Source organism: Strix aluco, chromosome 19 (genome assembly GCF_031877795.1).
Source record: "Strix aluco isolate bStrAlu1 chromosome 19, bStrAlu1.hap1, whole genome shotgun sequence".
Lineage (NCBI taxonomy): Eukaryota > Metazoa > Chordata > Aves > Strigiformes > Strigidae > Strix > Strix aluco.
The window spans coordinates 14586170-14612563 of NC_133949.1; the positions used below are offsets into that span (position 1 = coordinate 14586170).

The 26394-nt window shown below is 46.8% G+C and overlaps 1 protein-coding gene across 8 annotated transcripts in view; it reads left to right on the plus strand.

Moving 5' to 3' along the window:
• AATF (apoptosis antagonizing transcription factor) overlaps window positions 1-26394 on the plus strand; it is a 59936-nt gene that overhangs the window by 33422 nt on the left and 120 nt on the right. The window contains exons 9-16 of one of the 8 annotated variants that reach the window (XR_012625772.1): window positions 642-709; window positions 2721-2801; window positions 6037-6108; window positions 20882-21070; window positions 22666-22831; window positions 22969-23093; window positions 23320-23597; window positions 26206-26361. Coding sequence is in view for 2 of the 8 variants with exons in the window: in XM_074845430.1 (XP_074701531.1) it covers window positions 642-709; window positions 2721-2801; window positions 6037-6108; window positions 20882-20945 (285 nt within the window). In the remaining 6 variants the exon portion in view is untranslated. Of the gene's footprint in view, window positions 1-641; window positions 710-2720; window positions 2802-4382; window positions 4473-6036; window positions 6109-20881; window positions 22016-22665; window positions 23094-23319; window positions 23598-26205; window positions 26362-26394 lie in introns of those variants that run through there. The other 7 variants (XR_012625771.1, XR_012625770.1, XR_012625774.1 and 4 more) reach the window with 7 other exon arrangements.

Genomic DNA, 26394 nt, shown 5'->3' on the forward strand with positions numbered 1-26394 from the left:
GGGTTGTACAGAGCTCTGGGCTCCTGGGACCCGCAGTTTCTGAACGATTGGCCCATCCGACAATCCCAGAGGGGGCTTTGCAGAGCCCCCAGGGATTCCAGTCCTTTGCTGTTGCTTAGACTTAAGATCATTAGTTTGCTTTGCCCATGCGAGGCTTCTTGTGCTTGGACCAGGGTGCTGCTAAACTGTGCCCCTCTGGCTCTGCATATTTAGATTCTCTTCAAATGAATGGCATGATGCTACATGTCACCTAAATAAACCATGATGCATTGAAGGGAAGACTATACTACTAGATCCATCTGAAATTATATGCAGAAACTCTTTTTGGTGGCCATCAGTGTTACGCTCATCACATATTTTACAGGGACCTTTTTGGAAGAGGAGGATGACCTACAGTTACTTAAAACTTTTAGCATAGCCATCAGTTTTTTCCCTTGGAAAACTCTTTTGTGCAGAGAAAATGTTAAAACCCTTGGTGCTTGGCTTGGGGTTTTCTAGGGAGCTTCAAGAAATGAGGCATGCAGGTTCCCTTGGGAGCTTGGCAGCTAATTTCTTAAGTCTTCTGAGAAACCTGTGAGCCTGTTTGCATGAACATGTCTTTACTGTGCTTGTAAGTGGGATTGTTGTTGTCTTTCTTCTAGCTCCTTCGAGAACTTATAGAACGTAAAACCACTTCACTGGACCCCAATGACCAGGTGGCAATGGGAAGGTAAGTCAGAAGTTATCTGTAACATGGCTAGCTTCACCCCAGCACTGCATCCCAGTCCAGAAGTGCAAAACTACTTGTGGGCTTCCAGTCCAGCTCATTGTAGAGGGCAAAATTTTGAATGACTCCGGAGAAAGCATTTGGGTGTAAGAAATTGCATAACAAGTTATTAAAACAGTATGACATCAGTCAGGAAAGTCATCCTCTGTAACATACTCCTTAGTTATGGATCACACTGCCTGGCTCTGAGTTTGCCAGCCGTGGAGCTGTGCCCTGGTTTGTCTGCGATGCCCTAAAGATACTTCCCAGGTTTAAAAGGCTTGTTCCAGACTTGGGATATTTCTGTCTCTCAGTGGTTCAGGCAGCACAAGGGGAATCCATAGAGGGGTGTCTTGAGTGACCTAGTGAGGGGGAACTAGACAAAGTGACTGCCCGCTGCTGAAATTTGGCCTTTTCTCATTATGAGCTCTGATTTGTCATTGTTTTAGAGCTGTCGTGAGATCAGTTAAAGCAATTCCTGTGTATGCTCTCTCCCTGCTGTAAGAAAAGATACTATATAATTAAAACAGTATCAGGGAATGTTTTCTGCATGCAGAAGTAAAATATAATTCCATGCAGGGAAGCTCTTATTTCTCTGCTTATTTCTATAGTTAGAAAATAAAGAATCTTCCAAATACCACTTAATGAACAGTGTACATTTAAATGGCCATGGGCTATAATTTAGAAAAGTGTAAAAACAGAGGATGACTGAAAATGCTGGAGTTGGGCTCTCCACTGAAAAAGTGGGGTATGTGTATGGGGAGGGGGAGAAAATGTGTTAGGAAATTTTGTGATGGTGAAATAACTTTTGTCCATGTAAAATATTACCAAAATTTTAGTGCAATGTGTCAAATTTATTTTGTGTATATCTAGAATATTATGGAAAGCTATTCACTATAATTTAACATGATATAGACAAAATTACATTTAAGTGGTGATTACATTGTACATTTATCTGACTTTACAATAAAATAGATTACAGTAATTAAGATTATATTAAGATTGCTGTAATTGGATTTTGCTAGATTTTTTCCCCTGATGTCGAATTTTCATTGTATAAATCAGGTAAGATGACGCTCATTTTTGTAAAAAAATATTTATAACTAGTAGAAGTTTTCCCAGCTGAAAACTTCTTTGACTTGATGAAGTTCTGTTTGAGGAGTCGAGCTCTCCCTTCTAAATACAGTTGGGATCAGACAGCACTTTCTGAAAGTGTTTATTGCTTTTCTTTCTTTTGTAGTTTTTTGTAGTTAATAGTTGGAGCGTTATATAGGACTTCTGCTAGATTTGCCAGGTTTAAGTCAGAGATGGTGGGGAGAAATACTTGCTTATAATTTTCAGTATACTTTGCAAAACTGAGGGAGGAAAGGAATTCAAAGCATCTACTGCATCATGGTAATTCTGTCCATGAAGTTAGCATAACCTATCTCACTGAAAGAATCAGTTTAGGATGTGGCAGACCATCTGTTCTGTTATGGGCTTTCTATATGCAAAACAGAAGTCATTCTAGTAATCAAGGCTGAAAAAAGCAGTATCCATAAAGACTTTTTTTTTCAGGTTTTAGCATTTATATTTTGTAAAGGTCTTATTTTTAATTCTGCAGATTCTTAAAAATACTCAGTAATCAAGAAGGAATGAAAAATGGAGCCAGGCTTGTGGCCTCCATGGGTTCCCCACAGGTAGAATGTTCTCAGTGAACAGCGACTGTCTCATCGGGGTCAGCAGGTCTGGTCCGTGTGTCCCATTGTGGCTGGAGTCAGGAGAACTGCTTACGGTTTAAATGTCATGTCTGTGGAGTGAGGCAGTACCACGGGCATTTGAGGTTTCATACTTGTTTTCCTGAGGTTCTGATCTCCCTCACTTGTGTAAATGCAGTAGGTGGAAGGGCTGGGAAGGGCCTTAGACCCCAGTGTACCTAATGCTCATTTTTTCAGTGGCTCCAAAAGTTGTGTACCTGTTGTTTTCCATTCCTCAGGCAATGGCTGGCCATCCAGAAGTTACGAAGCAAAATAAAGAAGAAAGTGGACAGAAAAGCCAGTAAAGGAAGGAGAATCCGGTGGGTGACAGCTTCTGCAAGAAGTTCTGATTTTGCCAAATAAAGTCTGGACTGCGTGGGGTTGGCTCTGGGGTGCATTGGTAGGCTTATTCATGCCTTTTAGGGCAAGATGTCTTGCTCTGGGACATCCACTGGGGAATCTTAATGTTCTTTGAGCCTACTTTAGGGCTTGGTGGGGTGCAGCCTGTGAGCACTGCCCAGGTCAGTCTTGGCAAGAGTGTTCACTGGTCTCAGAAAATACTGGAGAGAGGTGTTCAAATGTCCCTAAGTGATTTGGGGCCGTAATTCCCAGTGAAAGCCAAAAAACACCTGTTGTGCAATATATATTTAGCTGACTAAAACGTGGATAGCAGCTCGAGGGGAAGATGTGCAGAAGTGCCTCAGTGAGGCAGATGTCTATTTCCCACCGACTGCCAATTGGAGTTTGGTGCCTAATCTCTCTTTATTTTTCTAAGTCCCATCGCAGCTTTCTTTAGCTTCAAAGCATTTCACATCCTGACTCCTGGATCACTAGTTTGGGATGATCTCTTCTGTTGTGTTTCCAGTGGAAGAATATTCCACGTGGTAGGGTGGAAAGGGAAGCAGTCTGGAGAGCGTAGGGGTTTTTTTCCCCTTTGCAGAGCAGATATATTAGTCTCCCTGAGTTTAGCATGACTGCATGATTTGTAGTGGAGGAGGTGTTTGTGGCAGGGAGGCATGCTGAAAAGCTGCACTGCTTCCTGAAAAATCCGCAACATTAACCATCCTTTTGTGAGTAAACTATAAATCGTGAGTTTAGATGGCATCTGATAGAAAGTCAGTGGAGTCAGTCTGGGTCAGGCCTGGCATAGCAATTTTTAAGATAGATGTCATAAGATAATTTATTAAAAGAGGGAAGAGCTACTTTGTTGGCCTGAAAAGCCTATAATTATTGACTATCAATATTCTTTTCTGTCAGCATCACACATAATTGGATATATTCATGATTCAGTCAAAACTACTGACAACATCACACAACTGAGTCAGACTCGTAAACCTCCAGGAATAATGGGGAAGTCTCTCATTGTGTGCAATCTGTGCGCTTCAGCATTCCTGAGAGATCAGCTATCTCGCCAAGTCAATTGCCTCTTAGATCTTAGGTGCCTCTTTTTTTCTTCTTTAAATAAAAGTTGTACTGACCCTTCAGGGAAAATATCAATAAAGGAAAAAAGTGTCATTGTGTGTGTTTAGGATTAACATGCAGTTAAGCTCCAGCATCTTTTCAGAACAGTCCAATAGAGCCTAAATGGGCGTTTTTAAATAGTTGGTTCTTTCACTGAGAGACTCAGTGTCACCCCAAGCAGATCACTTATCCTCTGTTCTTTCTTTTCCTTCTCTAAAATTGAGGCAGTGGTGTATAGATTTGTTTTGAGATCCTGGAAAGCGAAGTATCACCTACTAAGTTTCATCTGTCTCCATAATTCTTCCTTTTTAGCAATCCTTTAGCAAACCTTCAATGTTAGAGCATGTTTGCATGAAATGTGCTAGTTTATTGTAGGGTCTGAGGATCCTCAAGTGCTTTCAAAAGCAGTTGATCTTATGCTTGACGTGTTCCCTTCATAGACAGGGACATTGGGGCACTAAGAGGAGGAGTGAGCTCATCCTAAAACTCCATGGTCAAGCCTGAGAAACCTGGTGCCTAGAACTCTGCTACCCTCGCTAGGACATACCTTTTCTTGAGGTAGATACGGAGGAGTGATGTGTGCACCCCTGTTTTTCATGTCAATGATTTCTGGTCCTGTACTGCATGGAATGCCTTTCTGTGAATGAAATGAAGTATTCTGCTAGACTGAGATTTTTTTTAAGTCCTGATTTAAAAAACGTGACAGTACTTAGTTCTGGACAAACAACTTGTGTCAGAGAATTTGTCAGAATTGCTAGGTCCCCTTGCACTACACCAGGCTGTCCCTGTAGAAGCTTTGGTCTGTACGAATCCATCAGTTGTCTCACAAGTGAACTGTTCCATAGTCCAGCCTGTTGACCCGTTGTTTGTTGCAGTACTGGCCCTGCATGGCTACGTCTGTCAGCGTTAGACCAGGGCTGCTGCTTCCATTCCGAGTGACAAAGACTTGATTGTGCAGAGAAGCCCTTGTGTAAGGGTGAGCATGTTCTGTGCCTGAAGAGCCATTCTGAAATAGTCTTGTGAGCTACAAATCCCCTCGAGGGAATGTTCCTGCGTAAGCAAACAAAAGGGAGTGCAGAGGTGACAGAGTGGAAAGGTGATTCTGGGCAAATGCTTGTGAATCCTTTTGCCTGCTATTTGTCAAGCTCTAAAAATAGCAGGAGCTTGGATAAAACATTTCAGACTTGGGTAGGCAGCATGGTAGTGTACACCAAAAGCCATTGGTTTGGAATCCCCTGCCCTTAGACACTAAGGTTTAAAACCACCTTTTCATTCAGAGTTTTTCTGTACTCTGTGAAATTTTATATCAGGTTCTTGACTATAAATCATGAAATCTACTGCAAGTTCCTACCCCAGCGTGGAAAGTGGGAAAGGCATCCTATACCTGGAGGTGCAGGACAGCTTGCAGAAATATTTTGGTGGATCAGAAGCTGAGACAGATGCAGCACTGTATCACCTTCGATGTGCCCCATCTCTTCTTTGCACGGGTCTTTTCCCTGTCTCCTTCTTTGCTTGTTTTTACATGCTCCATCTGTAAGTTATTCAGGGCAAGACTTTCCAACAAGGGTATGGCTAGCAGAGTGGGATTTTGATATCCTTTAGGGCCCGAGATACCACAGAGCAAGGAAAAAGTGATAGCAGGTGGATGCTTGAGGTCTGATGCTCTGACGCTTCTGCTGCCTGCAGTGGGCTCTTTGGGCACAAATTCCAGAAGGTGATGAAGATGCCAGCTGAATGGAAGGCTGAAAACGAGTTCTTGTATTTCTGTCTGACTTTTCAGGGTTGTCTGTCTGGACGTCTGATTAGGTACTGGCACACAATGGATGCTGTATATCCTCTCTCTAGCTGTGATAGAACAGGATTTGCTTGTTATTCAGTTCATTGTATCATCTGATTATTCTTGTGTCCATGTTATAAGAAAGGAGGAGGAGGGAGGGGAGGGGGAATCGCCAGCTACAACTGGTGACTCATTAGGTATCAGCCACCAGGAAAGCCAGTGCTTTGCATTTCAGGGGCTGGTATGTGTCTATTCAAGCAGCAACGTTTCATTAATAGTTACTAATGTGCTGCCTGCTTATTTCCTGCACTATTCAGGTATCATGTCCATAGCAAGCTGGTGAGCTTCATGGCACCTATTGACCACTGTACAATGAATGATGATGCCAGGTGAGTAATAGATTAATTATGTTTCTCAAATGGCTTCATGACAGCATGATATTGACCTGTTCTTCAGTCTGTCGCCTCCTCCATTTCTTCTTATCAGTTAACCATTTGTCACTGGCATCATAGCCTGGGTGTCTTGGTCACATCTGTCCAGGCAGTCTGGCTGAGCTTTTGCTCTATAATTACTGTGACACCAAACAAGAAATTTTCATAAATCTCAGTACCTACGTTTTGATCCCTGCTTTAAAACATTTTGATTTTGAAATTGAGTTTTGTGGAATTATTTTGGAAATGGACAACTAAGTTATCTGGTGTCTTCAGGTATAATCGCAACTTACAAAGAACTTGTCTTTTAACAGAAATGGTGACTGTTCTAAATTCTGTTTAGTGTGCATTTTCTTAGATCAGTTAATAACTGGAATAGTTCAGTCGAGATTCACTCAAGACCTAAATGTTGCTTGTGTTTATGCCTATTTAAAGAGTGAAGAATTTTATTGGAAGACTATAATGTTTTAATGTGCTAATTAGTAAAGAAAATATCAATGAAGTTTTGTGCATAGTTACTAGCTAGTTTTTCTATATATACATGCATATTTCTCAGTATTACATTTTTAAACTAAATCTTGAAATGCTGAGCCTTTTGTGGGAAGGAGGTGGAATAATTTTTCCAGTGAATGGATGTAGAAGGCTTGAGAAACATCTTTCCCCTGGGTTGTGGAACATGTTTGTGCTTTGTGAGAGAGAGATGTCATTTGTCTGTTTGCGAAATGGAAACCAAACACCTGCTGTTCTTTAGACTGTTGCCTTTTGGGGTATTGCACAGACTTCTGGATGAGGGCTCTCTGGTAAGCTGGCACTAAGATGTTTTGTATCCATAATAGGACCTGTGCTGTTTCATCATGCATCTTTCTCATAGTTTCTTTACTCTTTCTTTTTTCTTTTTTTCAAGTGAGAAAACTGCTCTGATTTCTGAATATTGCATAGATCCTCTCACCACAAAAATAAATGTGTTGCATGTGTAGGGTGAAAGCTATGCCCCCAGCTGTATAAGGTGGTCAGTTCTTCCACCCCACTACCCGGATCATAGGAAGAGAGGGACAGAAGTGTCTTGGGCACTGTGACATTAGACATACGCACTGTAATCTATTTAGCAAAGAAATCAAGTGTGTTTTTGTTTCTGATATGCAGGGCCTGAGCTAGCAGCTCTCTGTGCGTCCCAGCTGGCAAGTCCCTCCTCACCTGTATGGAATTGGTGTCTTTGCTGTTTTGGATAGCCCCAAATCAAACACGGGGTGAGACAGACATGCATTCCTAGTGGAGTTGTACCATCCTGTAGAAATGGTTCTGGGATGTGCTGCTTGTTCCCACATTTTTTTGTCTGAGGGTAATTAGCAGGTGGCATATGTGTGTACAGGAAGAACCAGTTCTTACCATATTCATTAATAATGTGCATGATTCTAATATTTCTCTATCTTAGTGTTATGTCCAGTTGACTGGTTACTACTTATGCTTTGAGAATTCCAAATGAGGTTAGGGTGTCTGTCATTTTTTGCGTGTACCACCTATTGCACTGTCCTAAAGGTTAGGCAGGCATGCAGAGCCCTGCTCTGTCCCCAGAATGAAGGGAAGCTTAGCTTGCACGGGGTGTGTGTGAGGGGGAGGAAGGTGAAAAAAAAAAATAGTGAGACTGATCCTAATAATTTCAGAGTTACACTGTATTTGCTGTCCCCAGAGGTGACATTGCCTCCTCCTTCGCAGTCCACCGCACTCACTTGTGTTTCAGAAGTTGCGTAGAAAATACATTCCATAAGCCAAAATCCTCCAGCAAGTCAATGCAAACGTGAAGCGCATCGGAACAGCTGGGACAGTGGAGTCGTTCTGCACAACAGCCTTCCTGGGCCTCAGCTACACTTCATCTGGCTGCCATCTTCATAACCCTTATTCCCCTCGCTTCTCGGGAGGCACCTTGAATCCACCACAAGCTGCACAGGGTCTGGCTGACCCTCAGAAGCCGTTCCAGCTAATAGGATGCCATCTACGTTACGCTGTGTCGACATAGTTATCATTGTGGTAGGGACAGAGTGTTTGACATTTGGTTTCCTGAAAATGTCTCCTGGGGGTTTTCTCCACATTGAGCGGGTTATTACATCGCTTGCATGTTTTACTGATTCTTTGGTGGCAGCAGTGTGGCAGCAGCTGCTGCTGCTTATTGTCTGACTGCGGGAACTTATTTCTTACATTAAGTTTATTAGTCACTTTGGAGGCCCGCCATACTTCCTGTTAATGGCATTTTAGTCACTCATCTCCTGATGATGGTTTAGCCATCTAGAGTGAGACTGTCAGTTGATGTGTCCGCACACCAGCGAGTGTGCCCCAGGGTCATACCCTGCGGGCAGCTGTGTCCTGTTCTGCCGAGATCAGGCTTTCAGGCAAATCCTGGACATGGATGGGACAACGCCTGGGCAGGTTCTGGTCCTAGTTCTGCTGGTGGCTTTGTGGATGACCTTGAACGGATCGCTCTGTGTTTCTGAGACTGATTCCCCTTCTGTGCAGCAGAGGTCTGCTGTTGAGAAGTGCCTGTATAAAACAGTGGTTTACTAATACTAGTAGTATTATTTCACTTTTTAACATGCATAGGAAGGCTTTTGTTTCAGACAAGAGACAGATACACAAATAGAAGCCTAAGCTTTCCTCACTGTTAGCCAAAATGCCCGCTGGTTACCTGTAACACAGAGTATGCCTTACCTCTGCCTGCTGGAGGCATTACAGTCTTCCTTAAGCAGTTTCTCTGCAGTTTCCTCCCCACACAATGTGCTTTGGCATTGTTTAGTCCTAATGTTGAGCTTAAATTTCCCTCTGCTGTAATTTAAGTTTGTTATATCTTGTCCTCTTCAATGTGGGCTCTAAGAACAGATTCTTGTCTCCGTTTTGCAGCAGCCCTTCCACATTTGGGTGGGCATTTTTGCTTTGCACACTGAAAACCTGGGCCTCATTCAGCTTAGCTTGCTTCCTTTCCTCCCTAGTTTACACCATTTATGTTTGCATCCAGACATAAAACATATTCAAAATACTGGAGTGGCCAGTGTCTGAAAATTAGGTCTCTACAGGTGCTTTGGTTCAGGTCTCCCAAAATGAAGATATCTGCTGCTATCAGTCATTTTTTTGAAAATCATAGCCACTCTCTAGAGGTCCCTTCACATCCCTGTTTAAAATGTCCCCGCACTTGCCATGGGCCATAATACCTCTCTAGCAGCACACAGCCGTACCGGACAAGGCAGGAAGAATGCAACATCTGCTTTAAACTGCAGGTGAATTAAATAGAAAGGACCAGGGCTGTACGCATGAGAGGGAAGCAGTAATGATAACAGCTTTCCTTTGTGACAGAAGAAGGTAATTTTATTGTTTGCAAGTGTGAATTACTAGATTGAAAATGCAAGTATACACTTCACAGTGATGTGATCATGCTCTGAGCCATTTTTTTTTCTGGTCAGGCACTTAAAAGGCATGACCCCAAAATAAATACACATCTGAACAACGGGGCGCTCTGCGTTGTAGAGTGAGAAATTTTAAAGTGTCAGTGAGCTGTATATAAAAAAGGGTTGTAGGAGCAGAGCTGGCAGAACATTCCCCTTAAGTTCTACCAGTGGCTACAGTGGCAGGTAGCTACCTGGAGAATGCCAGTAAATAAATATGTACATGCAGATGGGGAGGGGCAGAATCTTGGGGGGGTGGCGTAGAGCCTGGGGGGTGCAAGTGGTGTAGTTCTGGGTCTTCCTTGGCTGTGCCAAGTCTTCACTCCCCATGATGAACTCCCCTTTGTCACTGGGGCAAAAGCAGAGGGGAGTTGTCTGTGACTGTTTTCTTGCTTTGCTTGCTGTAAGTGCTTTTGAAGGCATGGGTCTGTGTAGCACTGTAATACCTCGCTGTTTTCTTTTTGTATTTATTCTTAAATGTATATTTAAATAGCTAATGCAGCCTAGGAATACATCTGGGGCCTGATTGTGCTGTACATTTAAGCCATTTTACACTACTCTGGCTGTGCAGAGAGACCTTAAAATAGTGCAAGGAACTGCCAGCACTCACCTGAAGGGCCGGGTGTGGTGGTGTCCTGGCTGGGGGATGCCCAGGACTTCTGGGGATCTGGCACGTCAAGTTTATCGCTTGCCACCGCCGCTGCCTGGGGAAACAAAGAGCAAACGCGTGTGAGGAGAAACAGCCTGCACGCTGCATGGAGAAGGGGGTGAACAGTCACTCCAGAATTGTTTTACAGCCTGAATTTGAGAAAAGAAGCATACAAGTATAACTGCCTTTGTCAACATCACTGCCACTTTCTTTCTTATTCTTGCTGCTGGTTGGAATAATAGCATTCGTGCAGGCAATTAATCTTCCACTTGCCAGTTTTTCATGCACCCTACGCATGGGCATGGCTGTTTAACCTTGTGCTCACATATATTATGCTGTAATGTGTGGGCCACTGGTGGCCTCAAGCCCTCCTCTATTTTAACCCCTCTTTGGTAGTATTTTAAAACATACACTGGAAAGTGATTTTTATGGTTATCTTGGGGTATATGTTTATAGACTTAAATACATTTATTGTACTCTTGGGCCAAGGTTTTTCTAATCGGTCCAAGGTCATTGCTATGTAAATGGGCCTGCCCTAAGACAAGGAACCTGAAGGCAAAAGCTTGAATGTGAGTGTGCTGTGGTGGTTGTCCAGAGGAGAGGATAGCTGTCGTGGGCAGGAATTACTCAGAATTAGAACGGGGTTGATCTCTCTGGTTGTAATTTCTCCTGGGTTTGAGGGTGGCATCATGTGGGTGCCAGTTCTTGGACTTTCCTTGAAATACGCTTGTCCCATCTTCATGACCTAGGGTACTTCGCTGATCCCAAAGTAAGTAGTGTAATCTTTAATATAATAATCCTGCAGTGCCGCCATGTGCAACAGAGTTGAGAGGATGCCAGTCTTCTCTGGTTTACACTTTGGGAAATGAGGCGCAGAGAAACGATAGCCTGTATCTCCACAGGCATTTGGGCCCAGAAATCCGTGACCTGCCAGAGGGGACACAGCAGGTTTGGGCAAGAGCTGTAAAGCCAGCTCTGCCGTGCAGCCGCCTTCAGCTGGCCTAGCTCTGAACAGCCCCGTGTTTTTAGGAGATCAGACATCTGTGCACTTGCAGCAAACTCCGTGCTAGGTAGGTGTTTTTCTGCATGGGCACACTGAGGCCGGGGGTTCCCACTGAAGGCCTGCAGGCCCATAGACAAGTGAGCGGTGCCGTAGCTGCAGGAGTGGATCCTATAGACAGCCTAGTCGTGGCAAGGTCAGGTAAAGTCTGTGTTCCTGGGAAGAGCTGCATGTGGATTTGGGGTTTGTTCTCTCTGTCAGCTTTGATATGTAGATCTTCAGATCTCTGCACTGTATGTGTGTGTGTGTGTGTGGAACAGAGACTAAACACAGACACTTTAAAAAAAACAAAGGTATCATATCAAATTACTGCTAAGTTTGATGAACATCATTATTTCACCTCTGGAGGACAGTGACTTGCAGGAGAGACATTCTTTAAGGACACAGATGTTTGATCCAAACACCTTTATCTCCCAAGACGTCTCAGGTTATTCTGACAGGTAAAACAAGATTGTGCAAATATGCAACAATGATCTAATCAGCTGGAACAACAGCAATATTTTAACTGGCGCTACCTTTTAACAGCATCATTAAGGGCTCTCATTACTCTTTTATTAGAGGCTCACTCTATTTCTTATCAGATTACAGAATGAACATAACTCATGGCACTGATTTGATCTCTTGTTAAAGAGGATTACAGCTTTGCATTAACTTGGATTGACACGGTTTATAATTTGCTGTTGATACACACGCTGGCGATGTCACATGTTTGACCCCCTCCCCACAGCACCGCTGAGGAAAAGGACACCCATACATCATCATTAAAGATGGCACCCAGCGCAGAAATGGGAGGCAAAAGGAGGCTTTCCCGCAGTAAAGTCAGGCAGGACAAAAGAGACGTGTTCTCAAGTGCAAGCTGAAATTCTAAATGGGCATTTCTAACTGGGTGAAGATGCGGGAGAATGTATCAGCTTTTAGGTATTTTTACCTTGAGATACGGATCTTCATTACGGAGGAGGACTTTGCATCCGTTGTGAGCCAAATTAGAGGGAAGAAGATGGCCGTAATGGGACTGTGTCAAACCATGCAGTTCCACCACAGCGTGAGGTTGCGTGAGGTGGTTGGTTTTTTTTTTTTTAGCATATGGTCAAGTTCCAGCACACCGTGCTCTAGCATAGATGCGTGTATATACGTACATACATAAATATACAGTCTCTCCACACCTGTGGTACCTTTGTGTTTGATTTTAGAAGTGCAGACTCACGAGGCAGCAGAACAGGGCTCAGGGCAGGAATCACTGCCTGAAATCCCATGGCCAAGTGCAAGAAATTAAGCCCATGACTCCACAGTCCTGTTGGCCTCAGGTCATGCTTGGTAGAAGAGCATCCAGCCCACTCTTGTTCTTGCACGAGCAAACCAGTGCCTGCTGGGAACCTGAATTAAGACACAGATTATCCAGCTGCCAGTGAGGTTTGGGTTAGAGCATTGCCCTTGGATTCAGCCAGGACGTTGTGTATTTTCCCAATCAGCATTCTCACTCTTGGACTTAGTGCAGTTGCTTTGTCACAGTGTGTCTTGCTGCAAGCAGAGGGGGGTATATAGTAGGAAATCCTGGTATTAAAAGATTAATTGACTTATATGACATAAGAGTTTAATATTAAAAAAAAAAAAAAAAAAAAAAAAGGTTGGTGAGATACCAGCCTTTAACTTAGCTCACTTTGTACTTTGGGTATTAAAACACCATGAGACTAGATTAATGGAGGAATTTGGGCTGTTTGATTGTCAATCCAGTACATTCATGACGACAGAAGTCCCTGAGAGGAAGCAAAGCCTTCCTGAACCAGCGGCTTCTGTGCTGCGTGACACAAACCTTGGGTGAGGAGAATTATTCTAAGTTTATATAGACACAGACTGGAAGAAAGGTTGTCCTGCCATGTATTGGCTTTGTTTTGGGAAACAAAGGGAGCAGCGCTAACGTGGAGGGCAATCTCTGGGAGCGTGCAGTGCTCTGACATTTTAGGGGAAGCTGGTGTTTCTGGCATGAGGCTGTGGGTGGGAGAGCAGGCTGCCTACCTGGGCTCTGGGAGAGCCCCCCCCATGGCAGGGACCCACTCTGGTCTCTTGGGGGAGATGTGTGGGCTCTCCTGGGGAGGTGGTGTGTGCCCGACTGCACACCCTGAGCTGGCTCGCACAGGGGAGACCTGGGCTCTGCTGGGAACCAAGAAAAAAGCACGTCTTGTCCTGTGAAACTAAACCTGCTTGTCTTGGCTGATGGTCCTGAGGCACCGTGGCTTCGGTATCATTCTGCCCTTTGTGTATCATTTTGTTTGGTGGATTTTATCCCCTTAACCTTTGACTTAGCCTTAGAAGTCAACTCATGTAGGTGCAGTTAAGTATCCCATATCGCTTTTAACTGTAGTTGTTAGAAGGGTTGGTATTTGAACAAGGAGTTTTTGTATGTTTTGAAGCTGGCAGTAGTGAAGTGGTGTACGTGACCCCGGTTAGTGCCAATGGGCTGAAATCATCGTGTTCCAACATGTGATGTTTGACATCCCTAGTAAGAAGACAGACGCCTCTGTTATGGAAATTTCCTTTTTAAAGGGAAAAAAAATAACCTGTTAAGAGCTGCAAGATGATTTGTCGTCCTTCCTTTGTGAGACAATTTGTCTTCTCCTGCATCAAATCTGTTATAAAACAGGCAAGCTGTGAAAGAGGGAAATCATCCTAGGAATATGGGATGTTAAGGTACACAAAGAATGGTCCCCTCCGTGCGCCTGTGTGTGTGTCTGCACAGGGCACTTCACATGCAGCATGACAGTGGCTGCTCTGCTCAAATACCCATCTAAAAACAGAGACTGAGAAAGCAACATTTTATGAATTTCATGGGGAAATTAAAGCCGCAGGAAAGCATGCCAACGGAGCAAGCTGGGGGTTTCTGAACCTCCCTGTGTTTTGCTACTTCTCCCGACACTTGTCCACATCTTTTATGCTTTGTGCTGTAAAAGCTCATATGAAAATGTGAATGCTATTCAAAATCAGGGTGAGAGAGGTTGCACCTCTGGTCCCGTTAATGCTGTCGTGAGCTCAAGGCTGGCGAGCAGGCAGATGTGTGCTGGTGTAAGGGGGAGATAGTCAGAATTGGTGACAGAGGTGGCAGTTCTGAGCCTGGGGTCTGGTTGAGTTTGGGGGACGATACCTTGAGCAGCAGCAGCCCTTCCACCTCTCTGCTGTACTCCCACTCCCCACCCCATCCCCAGATCCGGCCTCACAAAATCCACAGAGTCCCTTTGTTTAGGGCAAGAACCAGCTTTCTGAAATATTTATAAATCCTGTGTCTGGTCTCATGAGACAAACCAGAGGTCACATGTCACCTTTCATAATTTAAAGCCGTGGGGCTAAAAGCATTTGCACAGACTTGAAGGACCCAATCCTGACCTGCCTGAGCGAGAGGGAATTGCAGCAGACCTTTCTGAATCTCCTTCAAGCGCCGGGCACGGTGATGAGAGCCGTCTGGCTCTGTAATTTATAGCCGGAGTTGCGCGCTCGGGTTTTGGGCCACGGCGGGGAAGCGAGTGAGAGAGTGCCATCTCGTGGGGCTGCCTCCCTCCCAGCACCGCGCTCCCGCACCGCACCGCGCACCGGACGGACACCCAGCGCGGGTGGCTTCGTTCTGCGTGGACGGTGGCCGCTGCTCCGTTTGCTCCGCGCCATCGCCCGTAGCCTGGGTTTGTCGCTGCGGCAGTGCCGGAGTGGGGAACGCGGGGAGGAAGGTGTGTGAGTACAGAGCCAAATCCCACACCCCACGTGCTGATTTAGGGTAAAGCCTTTGACTAGAAATAGCAAAATAAAGGGGTTCAACTTGTTTTATCTTCCTGGGTACCTGCTCTTCTTGCTTGGCACCTCACGTTCTGAATTTCACACTGTTCAACAAAAGATTTCTTAGGATACAGACAGAAAGTTTTCCAAGAAAATGACCAGCCATCTGTTCCACAACCAGCTTCAGTCTTCATCAGGAGGCATGTGTTTGTCATCCTCCCTTTCTTCATGGATGTTCATGTTCTGTCTTTTGCCAGTTTTTGTGAATTAAAAATTCATTGTTCCCAATGGAAGATGTCAGTAGGAATGGGATAGGTATAGTTATTTCAGTACTGCTTGTGGCATGTTCTAAATTTTTATTTTATTTTTTTGGCCTGGAAGAAGACAAGTAAAAGGTACATGAGAAAAAGTAGAGAAATTTGTTGGAGGGTATTTTTACTAAAACAGCACAGCAGTGACACATGCAGTATTGCTATATTAGTGACACTCTGAAAAAAAACCCACCAGAAACTGAGTTTTCCCCTTAATATTGTTCTTCTACTGGTTTACGGAACTATATTTAAAAACAAGAAGTAACATGACTGTAATTCCACTAAATAGTACAGCATTAGCTGTTCTCCCCTCCCATCTGCAGGTATGTGTTTGTTTTCCCCTTTGTATATTTGATGGAGTAGTGCTACTGCAGATGGGCAAAGGAGATTCCTGGGGAACTGTTAACAGTTTTTATGATTTATATTTTGATGATTCATATATTCATCAACTCTGCTATTGCTATTATTATTCACCCAGGGCACTCCTGCCCTCTGTGTGTGTGTTTCCCTGCTCTCTTGTTGCAAGGATTTTGCCTATAAAATGTGTGTAGCAGCAATACCTGGGATTTGGATGGTGGTAAAGGCCACTGGTCAATGAGCACACAGAGCTCACTGTCTGCAGCAGCTGTTGCTTTTATTTAATTTTTTAAAATAACATTGTTGACATGAAATCAGCCCTTTGGGTGGTGGGAAGCGGATCGGTGTTTCCACAGTGCTGTGGAGTGGGGGCTGCGCGCGGGGCTGGGGTCGAGCCGGGCCTTGGCACCCCTTCTGCCCATGCCAAGGGCCACGCGCGCCTTCAGCCGCGAAGGGGAGGACAGTGGAGCTGCTGCCTGGGGCTCACACGGGAACGGCCTCCGCGGGGGCTGCAGCCTGCCCACCTCGCTCCCCCCGCACCACCGGCAGCCACAGCCACAGATTGCACTGAAAAGGGGATTCTTCTAACAGCGTGGAGGCACGGGGAGCAGAATAAAACACCTCCCTCACATATACCTTTTGTCTCAGGCTGCTGGTGCGTGGAAAGAAAGGGCTGTGCAAACTTTCTGGGTGCCTGTGGAGCGGGCCCCGGTGTCGGGAAGCCTGGGCACAGCACGCCCGGTGCGTCGAGCACCTGCGCCGGACGCTGCCTTTGGAGTCCGCTCAGAAGAAATGCATAAATAATTAAGCCAGGGTACTTACACACACATGTTTTATGGCAAATGGCTGTGTGGTTCGTGATCATTTTTTCCAGAAACAGGTTTTATGATAATATAGTAAAAATATTAAATTAGAAAATGCCTCACTAAGGGTGATAAAACCTTACTACAGTGGAAATAGGTAATTATCCCCTCTACAGCCTAAATGACAGTTTAAAAGAAATAAAAATGTTAGTGCTCATTACTTGCTTTTGTAGGTTGCAATAAAGGGTAAGTTAAATTTTAATTCAAGGAAGACCCCTGTATCGACCTGCTTCTTCCACACTCTCCACCTGAGGTGTAAGTGCTGTTAATTACTCACATAGGTTATTCCTCAGCACATTGTGAAGACCAGCACCTCTTTGTGCTAAAGTCACCTTTCCTTCTTCTGGAGGTAGCAGACTTGCAGCGGGGTGGGTTGTTTCAACTCAGTGGCTCAAGTCTGATGTTTAATATATGTGGGTGGAGGAGAGAAGTTTTATATTTTTTAACCAAAATCCAAGTTTATTATGCATAGCCTTAAGGGGGCTGAAAGTATTAAAATCCACACTTACCCTGGTGAATTGAAACACAGACAAGGTTAAACCTGGAGGATTGATGAGTTTTACTCTCTGCATGGTTAAATCCTGCTGAGGGGAGATGCTGTAGAAGAAAGGTAGCCTAGATGATGAGGAGAGGAAAAAAAAAGGTTGGGTTATTTGTTATTTGTTATTTTTTTCCAGGGTGAAATATGTGTTCTGTTTCAGGGGTGGTGGGGTTACCTGATTTCCCTCCTTCTCTTGTCACCCTCTGCCAGGATGTCTGCCCATGCTGTGTTATTATCCAAACAGCTCCACTGGAATTTTTACTTCAGCAGAGGTTGTCGGCGTCGTGCCTGGAGGATGGGGGCTGGGGGGAGTGCTGGGCTTGCACCCATGAAACCCGGGGCGCGAATGTCGGAGTCTGTCAGTGCTGGCAACGTTTCTCTGCCGGCGAAGACAAATTCTTGCCGAAGTCTCCCTCAGCCCTGCTTGCTTGAAAAATGACTGTTTATTTAAAATCTGTAGGATTGGAGGAAAATTCAGCATTGATCCCTGAACTCTTGTACCCATCAGAAAACGATCAAAAAACAAAAATGAAGACAAAAGCCTGCGGAGGCTGGTTCTTCACCAGTGGGAAAAAGCCAAGGCGGGCTGCAGAGAAACATTACATTTGGCTTTTGCCTGCTCACCGGGAAAAGACAGAAACTTGCTGTCTTGGGCTAGTTTCTGTGGAGTTCCCCAGAACATGCACATTGTGTTTGAACTTCCTTAAGTTACTGAGGACTGTAAAAAAATGAACAAATGTATAAAAGGAAGAGGGCATATGTAGAGAAACTGCAGAGGGGAGCCCCTCTGTGCAGTGGAGGTGATGTTTGGGAGCAAAGTCCCCTTCGAATTTTGAAAAAGGCCTTTGAGGTGTGTTTGGCAAGCAGTTGGAGCCAGAAGGTTTGAAGCCTGTTACCTGGGAGTGAGGCTTGTGGACAAAATAAAAGCAGTTTCTGTTGCTCGCTGGCCCCGGCGTGTGGAAGAGGAGGGGGAGAAGACCTGTGTGCAGTTTGCTGCAAGCGTGGCCAGGCTGAACGGGTCTGCCTGGGAGCGAATCCGTGCCCCTGGCAGTGCTAACACAGGCTCTGGAAGAGGATTTCTTCAGCCGAAGTGACTCAGTGGCCGGAGGAGAGCGTGGGTTTATAGCCGGGACAGAGAACATCCCCGCAGCGCGGAGTTCATGTCGGTGGAGGGCAGCGGAGCCATCTGCAGTGGGAGCGCTGGGTCCTCCCAGGGAGCAGCCGTGTCCACAGCGCCACGTGATGGATCAGGACTAAGGTCTGAGATGGTGTTTAGGTCAGCTGTGCAAAGTCTGGGGGGAGCCTACAGAGTGCAGGAGACGTGTGGAGATGTTGTTCCTCAGCAAAGCGCAAAGGGATGGGAGCGAGTCCGTGTGTGACAGCCGGGTGTTATTTAAGAGCCGAGAATCGAACTTGGCTGGTTAGTGCCTGTGCCCAGCACATGCATTAAAACAAACAGACGGCAGGAGCTGCACAGACAAGAGGCTTCAACCCCCGAGCCAGGGAACAGCAGCAGCATCCCTACAGTGGATGGGAAAATGGAAACAATCCCGAGAAGAGAAGGTGTGAGAGCCTGCTGCTGGCTGCCAGGAGGGTGCTGCTGTGCAGGGACGCTTTCCTCTGGCCTGAGAGCGAGCAGGCAGGCTGGAAACCAGCAAAGTGGGTGCCTTTGGTATTGTCATTTATCTCCGTAGATTGTTTTTCTCGGTGCAATTAAGTTTATTTAAAATGAGGCCTGACCAGAGCGAGGGGAGAAAGAATGGCATCGGTGGTGTTTTGTTCAAAGTACCCACACTGCTCAGCCTCCTGACAGGAGCAAAGCGCAGGTATTGCCCACCTGAGTGTGAAATGATCTTCTATCAGCACCACTTTCAGCATTTCCCTCTCTGCTCCCGACGCGTGAACCCTGCTGCGGACGGGAACCGCTGCGCGCTGCCCGGGAATTTCATCGGGATTGCGGCACCCGTGGCAGCGTTGGCTCAGTGTAATGACGGGGTCTGAGCGGGGCTGGAGGGCTGCAATCGTCAGAGGACTAAATAGCGTCGCTCTGCGTTTTCCTTCCGATCATTCAACGGAGCCGTGAAGTCGCAATGTCCTTGTTGGCAGTAGTGCCTCCTGCCGCCTGATTTCTCAGTTGAAACAGCAAAAGTGAGTTGCATTTATTAGTTAATAGGAAAGATGGAAAACGTTACAGGCTTGCATAAGGCATTCCTCTCCCTCCTCCTCTTTTTTCTTTCAAGCCTCAAAGTTTTCAGCTTTTCAAGTATCAGTTCTGTTTTCCAGAAGTGTTTTGATTTTGCGTTTGTGTTAAACTTGCCAAAACCTTTGCGCAAGCTCCTGATTTAACACAGAAACTCCAGTTGTGGTTTCACAGTCTCGGCTGAGCTTTGCACACAAAACACGGCGTCGACCATTTTGTTGGGTAAGGAGCCGCGTCCCTCACCACAGACTCATTTTCTGAGGGTAGAGCGGCTGATTGGTTAATTAGCTTCTAAATGAAAATTAATTTAAGAGATGTGGCCCTGTGAATTAGAATGGCTTCTTGTCTCAGTGGCCGTGCAGGTCTGTCCGTCCTCCCGCGTTGCTGGAACGGATACTTTGTTCCTTGTCTTCCTGGGATTAATGGGTGGTGTTTTTCTGCCATCGCTGTTCAAAACTTAGAAGTTCCTTCTTTCGCGAGGCTGACAGGTAACTTTCTCCAGTGGAAGTGTCTGCAGGAAGCAGACAGCTCTCAAACCCATTGCCATCTTTTATTGATCTGTGAAGGAGCAAGGCATCAAAGCAGTCCCGAGCGAGAGTGGTCCTTGTGGGCTTCATTGAGGAGCCATCCAAAATCAGGGTGTACCTGTCAGGTCTGAACCTCGTCCTTCGAAGCCATGTTTGACTCATTCTTGACCAGTGGAGAAGTCTCTTTTCTCTGCCCATCCTGGCAGGTTTCCTGGCCTGGCTTCTGCAGCAGCTGCCCCAACAAAGCATCGAGACACAGGCCCACAGCAGTGGGATGGTTTGGTTACTGCTCTGATGACCCTGGTTAGCGCCTGTCCAACGGGTAACCAACACCCCGCTCTGTGTGGGCCATTCTCTTACAACATAGAAAATGCATATGTAAAATATAAGGCTCTCCCGATGCTTTTTCCTTGATTTCCAGAAATGCATGACTTACAAAAATGCTCTCTCCTTTTCCCCCATCTCTCTTCTCAGGTTACTTTGGTTCTAAAATTAAAGATAAGTAACACCAGCCCACTTTTTTTTTTTTTTTTTTTTTTTTTAAAGGGAAGCTTACTCCTGTTATCAGAATTGCTGCATATGTGATATTAATTGGAATCTTGTTGCTGGGTCATTTTCCTTGTTTTTCAAGTACCGTCAAGTCCAAGAAAATGTATGAAAACTAAATTATAGTCCCACGTAGACCGTCTGATTGAATCCTCCTTCTGGCTCTGTGGTCTCATACATCCTATTAAAATATTCAATCTTGTTTTCTTACTTGAAGAGCCTGTCTGTAAAGGGCAAACTTACAGAAAACCTCATTCTCTAGAGATATGGTATCCAGCCACACTGAACTATTTACATATTTCTGTACTGCGTGTGATTGGTCTTATGCAAGTTCTCCCCTTTGCCTGTATTTATTAATAAGGATTGTCGAATGCATTTTTAATTATACAAGGCCTTTTCATTTTAAGGAGTGGATGGTTTTGCTGGCAGCCTCTTGCTTCCGTTTTGACCTTGAAAAGTAACTTTTCCCCCTCCTCCTTCCTCTTTTCCTCAGGACGGAGCTTTATCGTTCGCTGTTTGGAAAAATCACGAGTCCTGACGAACTGGAGCAGAATTAGCAGCTGGTCTTCGTGCCAGGATTGACCCCACTGGCCGCTCTGCATCGCACGTCCCCGGCCTGGCCAGCGCCCGAGCAGCACCGTCTTGTGGCATCTCCTCTGCCTGGGAGCACCCTCCAGCTCTGGTTCGTTCCAAAAAACCTCACATCAAATACGGTTACTGCTAAACCACATGGGCTCGGGAAGAAGAGTCAGGGGTAGACACGTAGCTTGGCTAAATGCCCTCCTCTCTAGCTTGAAAATGAACTCTGCTTCCTCCCAAAGACAATCCATTTTTAACTATTCTCTTTAAATTCCTGACCTTGATTTTGCAATCTGCTCAGCACGGGCGGAGTGTTGTGCCGGGGGGGGGAACTCACGCGAGTCAGACCAGCAGGGACCACGGGTCGCCCACGTTTGTGTTAAATCCTTAGAGGTTTTTATTTGAGGGAGTGGGGGGGTGTTTAAGCGTGCTGTTCTGGTCGTTGGCTGCATATCTGGAATGTGTGACTTTATTTTTCACTGAGTCAAGAGGATTTAAATGTCATTTACATAATTAACATGGCCTTAAAACAGAGAAAAGGTGCTCTCCCTCGCAGCCAGCCAGGGCTTCCAGGTCACTCTCCCGTTTCTGAATGAGCGTTCGCTGCACACAGGGACATTTGCTGACTGGTGATGAGCACAACATGGGGCTACATCTGGGGATATTTCTGCAATTAGAACATATTGGTGAATTTTTCAGTCCAGCATTGATCCTGTACACTTAATTATTTCTGCTGATCGTGACTCTGAGCCATCCTGTCTTCACCATCACCATGGCACACTGTTGCAGGATGCCAGCAGGAATGTAAAACCGGCCGGAGGAGATGACTCACTTGAAGGGTTTTGTGGGGTTTTTATATCCAAAGGTCAGAAGCCGGAAATTAAATCCCCATAAGGGGAATTTGTTAGCCTGCTGTGATCAATCTGAAATGGAGGTTATCTTGCGTAAATAATATGTGCATATATTCGTGTGTAAGATGGCCATTGCTTGTGACCACATGAACTGCACTGTCTTTGTTTTGCGCCAGCTAATTAAAATGCTTTCTGAACTGATTGCCCAAGTTTGATCGGTGCAGGAAAGGCACCAGCAGCCACGGCCTCGCTCAGCCCCGCCAGCAGAGTGATATTTATCCGGCATCTTCCGCGTCACTTTGCAGAGGCTGCGCCGGCAGCAAACGGCCAAAATGTGGGGGGGGTTTAGAGGCGGCGGGGCGGGCTGGAAGGAGCGGGAGCTCAGCCCCGGCCGTCGCTGGGCTGCCAGGGCCCTGGGCACGCTCAGACTCGGCACAGCGGTCTCGGGGATCAGGGCGCTGGTGGGACGAGACCCTCACCCCACGAGGTCGCGCTGGTGGCGTGGGGGAGCTTCTGCCGCATGTCCTCGTGCGTCCCCATGGTGCTGGGGGGCTGAGCCCCTGCCTGGGCTTCCGACAGGCGTGGGGCGGCTGCCAGCGGGCGGCGGGGGCTGTGCTCGTGACACCCAGCACACGTTGCCGTGACATAAGGGCTGGCAGTAGGATTTATGTTTCTGTTCACCAACTGAAACTTCATAGCAAGATGAGGTTCTTTTGGATTTTTCCTTGCCCAAGTTAGAGCCGACCAGCTTTTGAGTGGGCAACTAAAGCAACTGGCTTTTGAGTGGGTAACTAACTTTATAAATTATTTTTTCTTATTAAGCTTAAATAAGAATACCATTTCTAAGTCTGTAACAGGTTAGAGCGATGGAGGGAAGCCTGTGCTGCCCCAGCAGACAAGGCCCAGTGTGCAGGAGCTGCCGATCCCACCCTGCATCTCCTCGCAGCGCTGACCCCGCTCCCTCTGCTCCGGCCGTGTTGCTCCCCGGGTCCTGCATCCACTTGAAACAGGAGGTGTTGCAACACAATTCTGTATTTATTTTTTTTCCCCTTAGACTTTCTCTATAGCTGCATTGTTGCACTACACTGTGTCCCTGGAGCTGTCTGCAGAGCTGATATTAATTAATCATTTTTGCACCTCATCATTACAGATTGAAGTCTCCCTTCTAGTCACCTGCTTCCAGTAAATACCCCAATACCTTCAGTGCTGCGCGGAGCAGAGCCCACCACAGCCCGGGGGAACCGCCTCGGCTGCAGACACTTGGCTTGAGCAGCGGTTGGTTTGTGAAATCCTGGGTTTAAAAGCAGAAAAAAAAAATCGCACCTGTGTACAAACACAGTTCTGGCTGAATTCTGCCTCCCCCACACACGTAGCCTGGGGTCAGCCCCGTGCGGGTGATGTGAGGGGCCAGTTCCCAGTCACAGACCCAGTTCCTCTGGGCGAGGGGACAGCGTGTTACCCCACGTGTCTTTTGTGACTTTTTTTTTTTTCTTTTTTAAAGCAGGGAAGAAAAAGTGTGATAATGTGATTAAACCCAGTTCCTCCAACCAGAGTACCACCGGGATTTTTGCCTGTTCTTCAGGCAGCCGCGGGCCCGGCTGTGCCAGGAGGAGCTGCCAGCCCCACGCTGCCGTCGGAGCTTTTCTTTCCCCCGTTCCTCGCCGGTGCTGGGCCTTGGCCCTCGGTCAGTGCAGGGAGAGGCGGCCGCGGAGGGCAGGCTCCCCACCCTCTGGAAGAACGTAGCGTTTTTCCTGCCTTTAGAAAATAAGAAGTGCCACGGTGAGTACTGACTGTGTGTGGAAGACACACGTATCATGGGTGAATACATCTTCTGGCTGGCTTGCAGAGAGGCAGTAGCTGCAGCTCTCAGGGAAGGGCATTGATTTCCCCGGCCCCCTCCACTCGCAGGGCAGAATTTGCCAGGTGGAAATGCTAAATGTTGCCGTTGGCTGTGGGGGTACACAGTGGGGCTCGGGTGGAACTGTCCTCCATGCAAGTCCTGGTGACGTCCCGTCCCTTCCATCCGTCCATCCCCGCCATCGATTCGGGCTCCCCAGCGCGACGCCGAGCGGCAAGGCCTGTGTCCCCACCCCTCAGACTGTACCCACGGCCTTGCTGAGCAGCAGCAGAGCCCTGGGCTCTTCCAACACCGCTAAAATCTCATGGTTTAATAACCACCCTTCCGAAAGGCAGCGAGGGCAGTAAATCAGCTGCTTCCAAAGTTTGTGTTGGTGGAATGGTGTCCTGCTGCTGGGCGTTGAGGCTGTTTGACGGGGAGCACCGTGTGCCCGCTCGAGTCCGCTGTCGCCTCAGGGTCGAGGCTCAGGGCGCTGCCACCCCTTTCCAGTTTGACTTCTGTGTCCTTTAAAGTTGTAGCACCAGGGCACTTGATTTTTATTTTTTTTTTTTCTTATTTTGAGCGTGCGAGCTGGATGTAATGTTAAAAGGGTAATATGAAACACTTTAAATGTGATAACTTCTCGGTCATATTGTTTGAAGAGATAAGAGTCAAAGCCCTCCTAAGCATGCTTTTGAATTTACTTATCAGTGTTTAAGCAGGCTTTTCTCCCCGCCGTCCCCCCCCCCCACCTGGGTGCTGTGATACACGGGGAGAACCTAGGCCAGCAGTGCCAGCTTAGGAGGCCCCGTTTCATCTGCCGACCTTGCCAGTAAGGGCAGCGCTTTGTGCCTGGCGTGGAAAACGGTCCCTGGCCTGGATCCGACTGTGCTGCGGGAGAAAGCGCAGCCTGTGTAATCCCCGAGTAACAACTCGCCAGAGCCAGCGCCCGCAGAGGCTCTGCCGCGACGCTGCGGTGGGGGGCCCCTCGCAGCCCCCGGCACGCCCCAGGGATGGTGCCTTGGCCGGGGAGGGGGGCAGGAGGCTAGACTGTGCATCACGCACCAGTATGCCCAGTCTGGGTGAACTGGGGCAGGCGCTGCTCCCCCAGTTCCTGCCCTGACCCTGCAGGGAGCAGCAGCCGCCCTGGCAGGGTCCTGTCCTGCGGGGCGGGGGCAGAACCTTGGAGTGCTCTTTAATAAGGGCACAGATAACCAGGATGATTTCCACTAAGTTTTCTTAATGCTGCCAATTAACAGCAAGTGAGATATTTTCTCCCCCCAATAGAATATTAATTCTTTATTAATTCATGATACAGCTGCTAATTAGTACCTACACAAATGGGCATTATACCTTTGCAAAACATTGCACAGCAACTAGAAGGTGTATTGGGGAATTATGTGTGTGATGGGGGGGTTGTATTAATCCTCTCCCCCCCACCCCCAACCCCACAATAGCAAAGAATTTCAACTTTCAGACAAACAACTTCATTTACAAGTGTGTCTCTAATTAGCTGCAGAATTAGTAAAGCAGAGTTTTCCCCCCATAGATCGGCCAAACCCCTGAGGGAGGCTGTGGAATAGAGAGAATCGCATTTCCAATTATTTTGTTGAATTGCTAATTTAGTTATTGTGCCTGGCGTAATTGTGATGGGTATTGGGTGTGCAATTCAATTTGTTTTAAATATTTGTGGGAAGGCTGATCAGTAATGGAGCTGACCTATTTCATGGCCCAAATTGAGAGAAGAGACTAAAACAAAAAACAGCTACAAAGCCACAGTTTGTCTCAGTTTTTATTTTGATGTCTCTCATCCCTCTTAAGACTGTTGATGCAACAAAAGGTTTACATTAAAAGATGATGGCACTTTGATCTTGGGCTTTTGAGAGCTTACAGCTTTGGTACTTCTTTTCTTGGCATTTTAATATGTAGATATTTTAGGCTAAAGAGTTTTAAATGTGTTTCTGGAGTTCAGTAGGGTCCGTCCCCTCACCCACCCACCCCCAGTCATATTGTTTGTTAAGGTGATTTATGTTTTTAACCATCAGGATTCTGGTTTGAGAAATGGGTGAAAAATAACCGCTGGAGTTGTGTTTGCTCACGTGGTCCAGTTTAACATCACCCTAATACTCACCTTTAGAACAGGGAACTTCTGGAAGGTGTTTGTGTCACTGAGCTCCAGGGCTGGTGGGGGCCACCCTTCAGTCCTGGGGGGTCATTCCAGCGGCCCCCACTGCCCAGCTCCCTGCCCACGTAACAGCGCCGGGGAGAGGGGCCGGGAAGTTCTCCCGCCACCCTCTGAAGCCCTCGCTGGGGCGGGGGTTTCCTTTCCATTTGGTTTGGTCACTGTACAATTAAAGACGACAATAAATCCGCCAGCGGCAGCTGGGAGTTGTGCTGGGGCGGCGGGCAGAGACCAGAGCCCGCACTGGGACGAGGAGCTGCTCCCTCTGCCCTGGTGCCACGGGTCCAGCCCAGCTCCTCGCGGTGCTGAGGGTGCGCAGGGCACACGGCGGAGATGGGGGAAGGTAAATTCTGGTGCCTGATTCATAGGAGGACGCTCTTCTCCGGCTGGCTGAGTGTCGGGACGGGCTGTGCCCCATGGGGTCATGTCTCAGGTGGTTTATTTCAAACATTCTGACATGAACAAGAGCTGCAACAGGGGCCCGGCAAGAGGCGGCGCACGGCCGAGAGCGCGAGGTACTTCAGCTCCATCCTCGCAGCATCAGCAGCCGCCAGCCC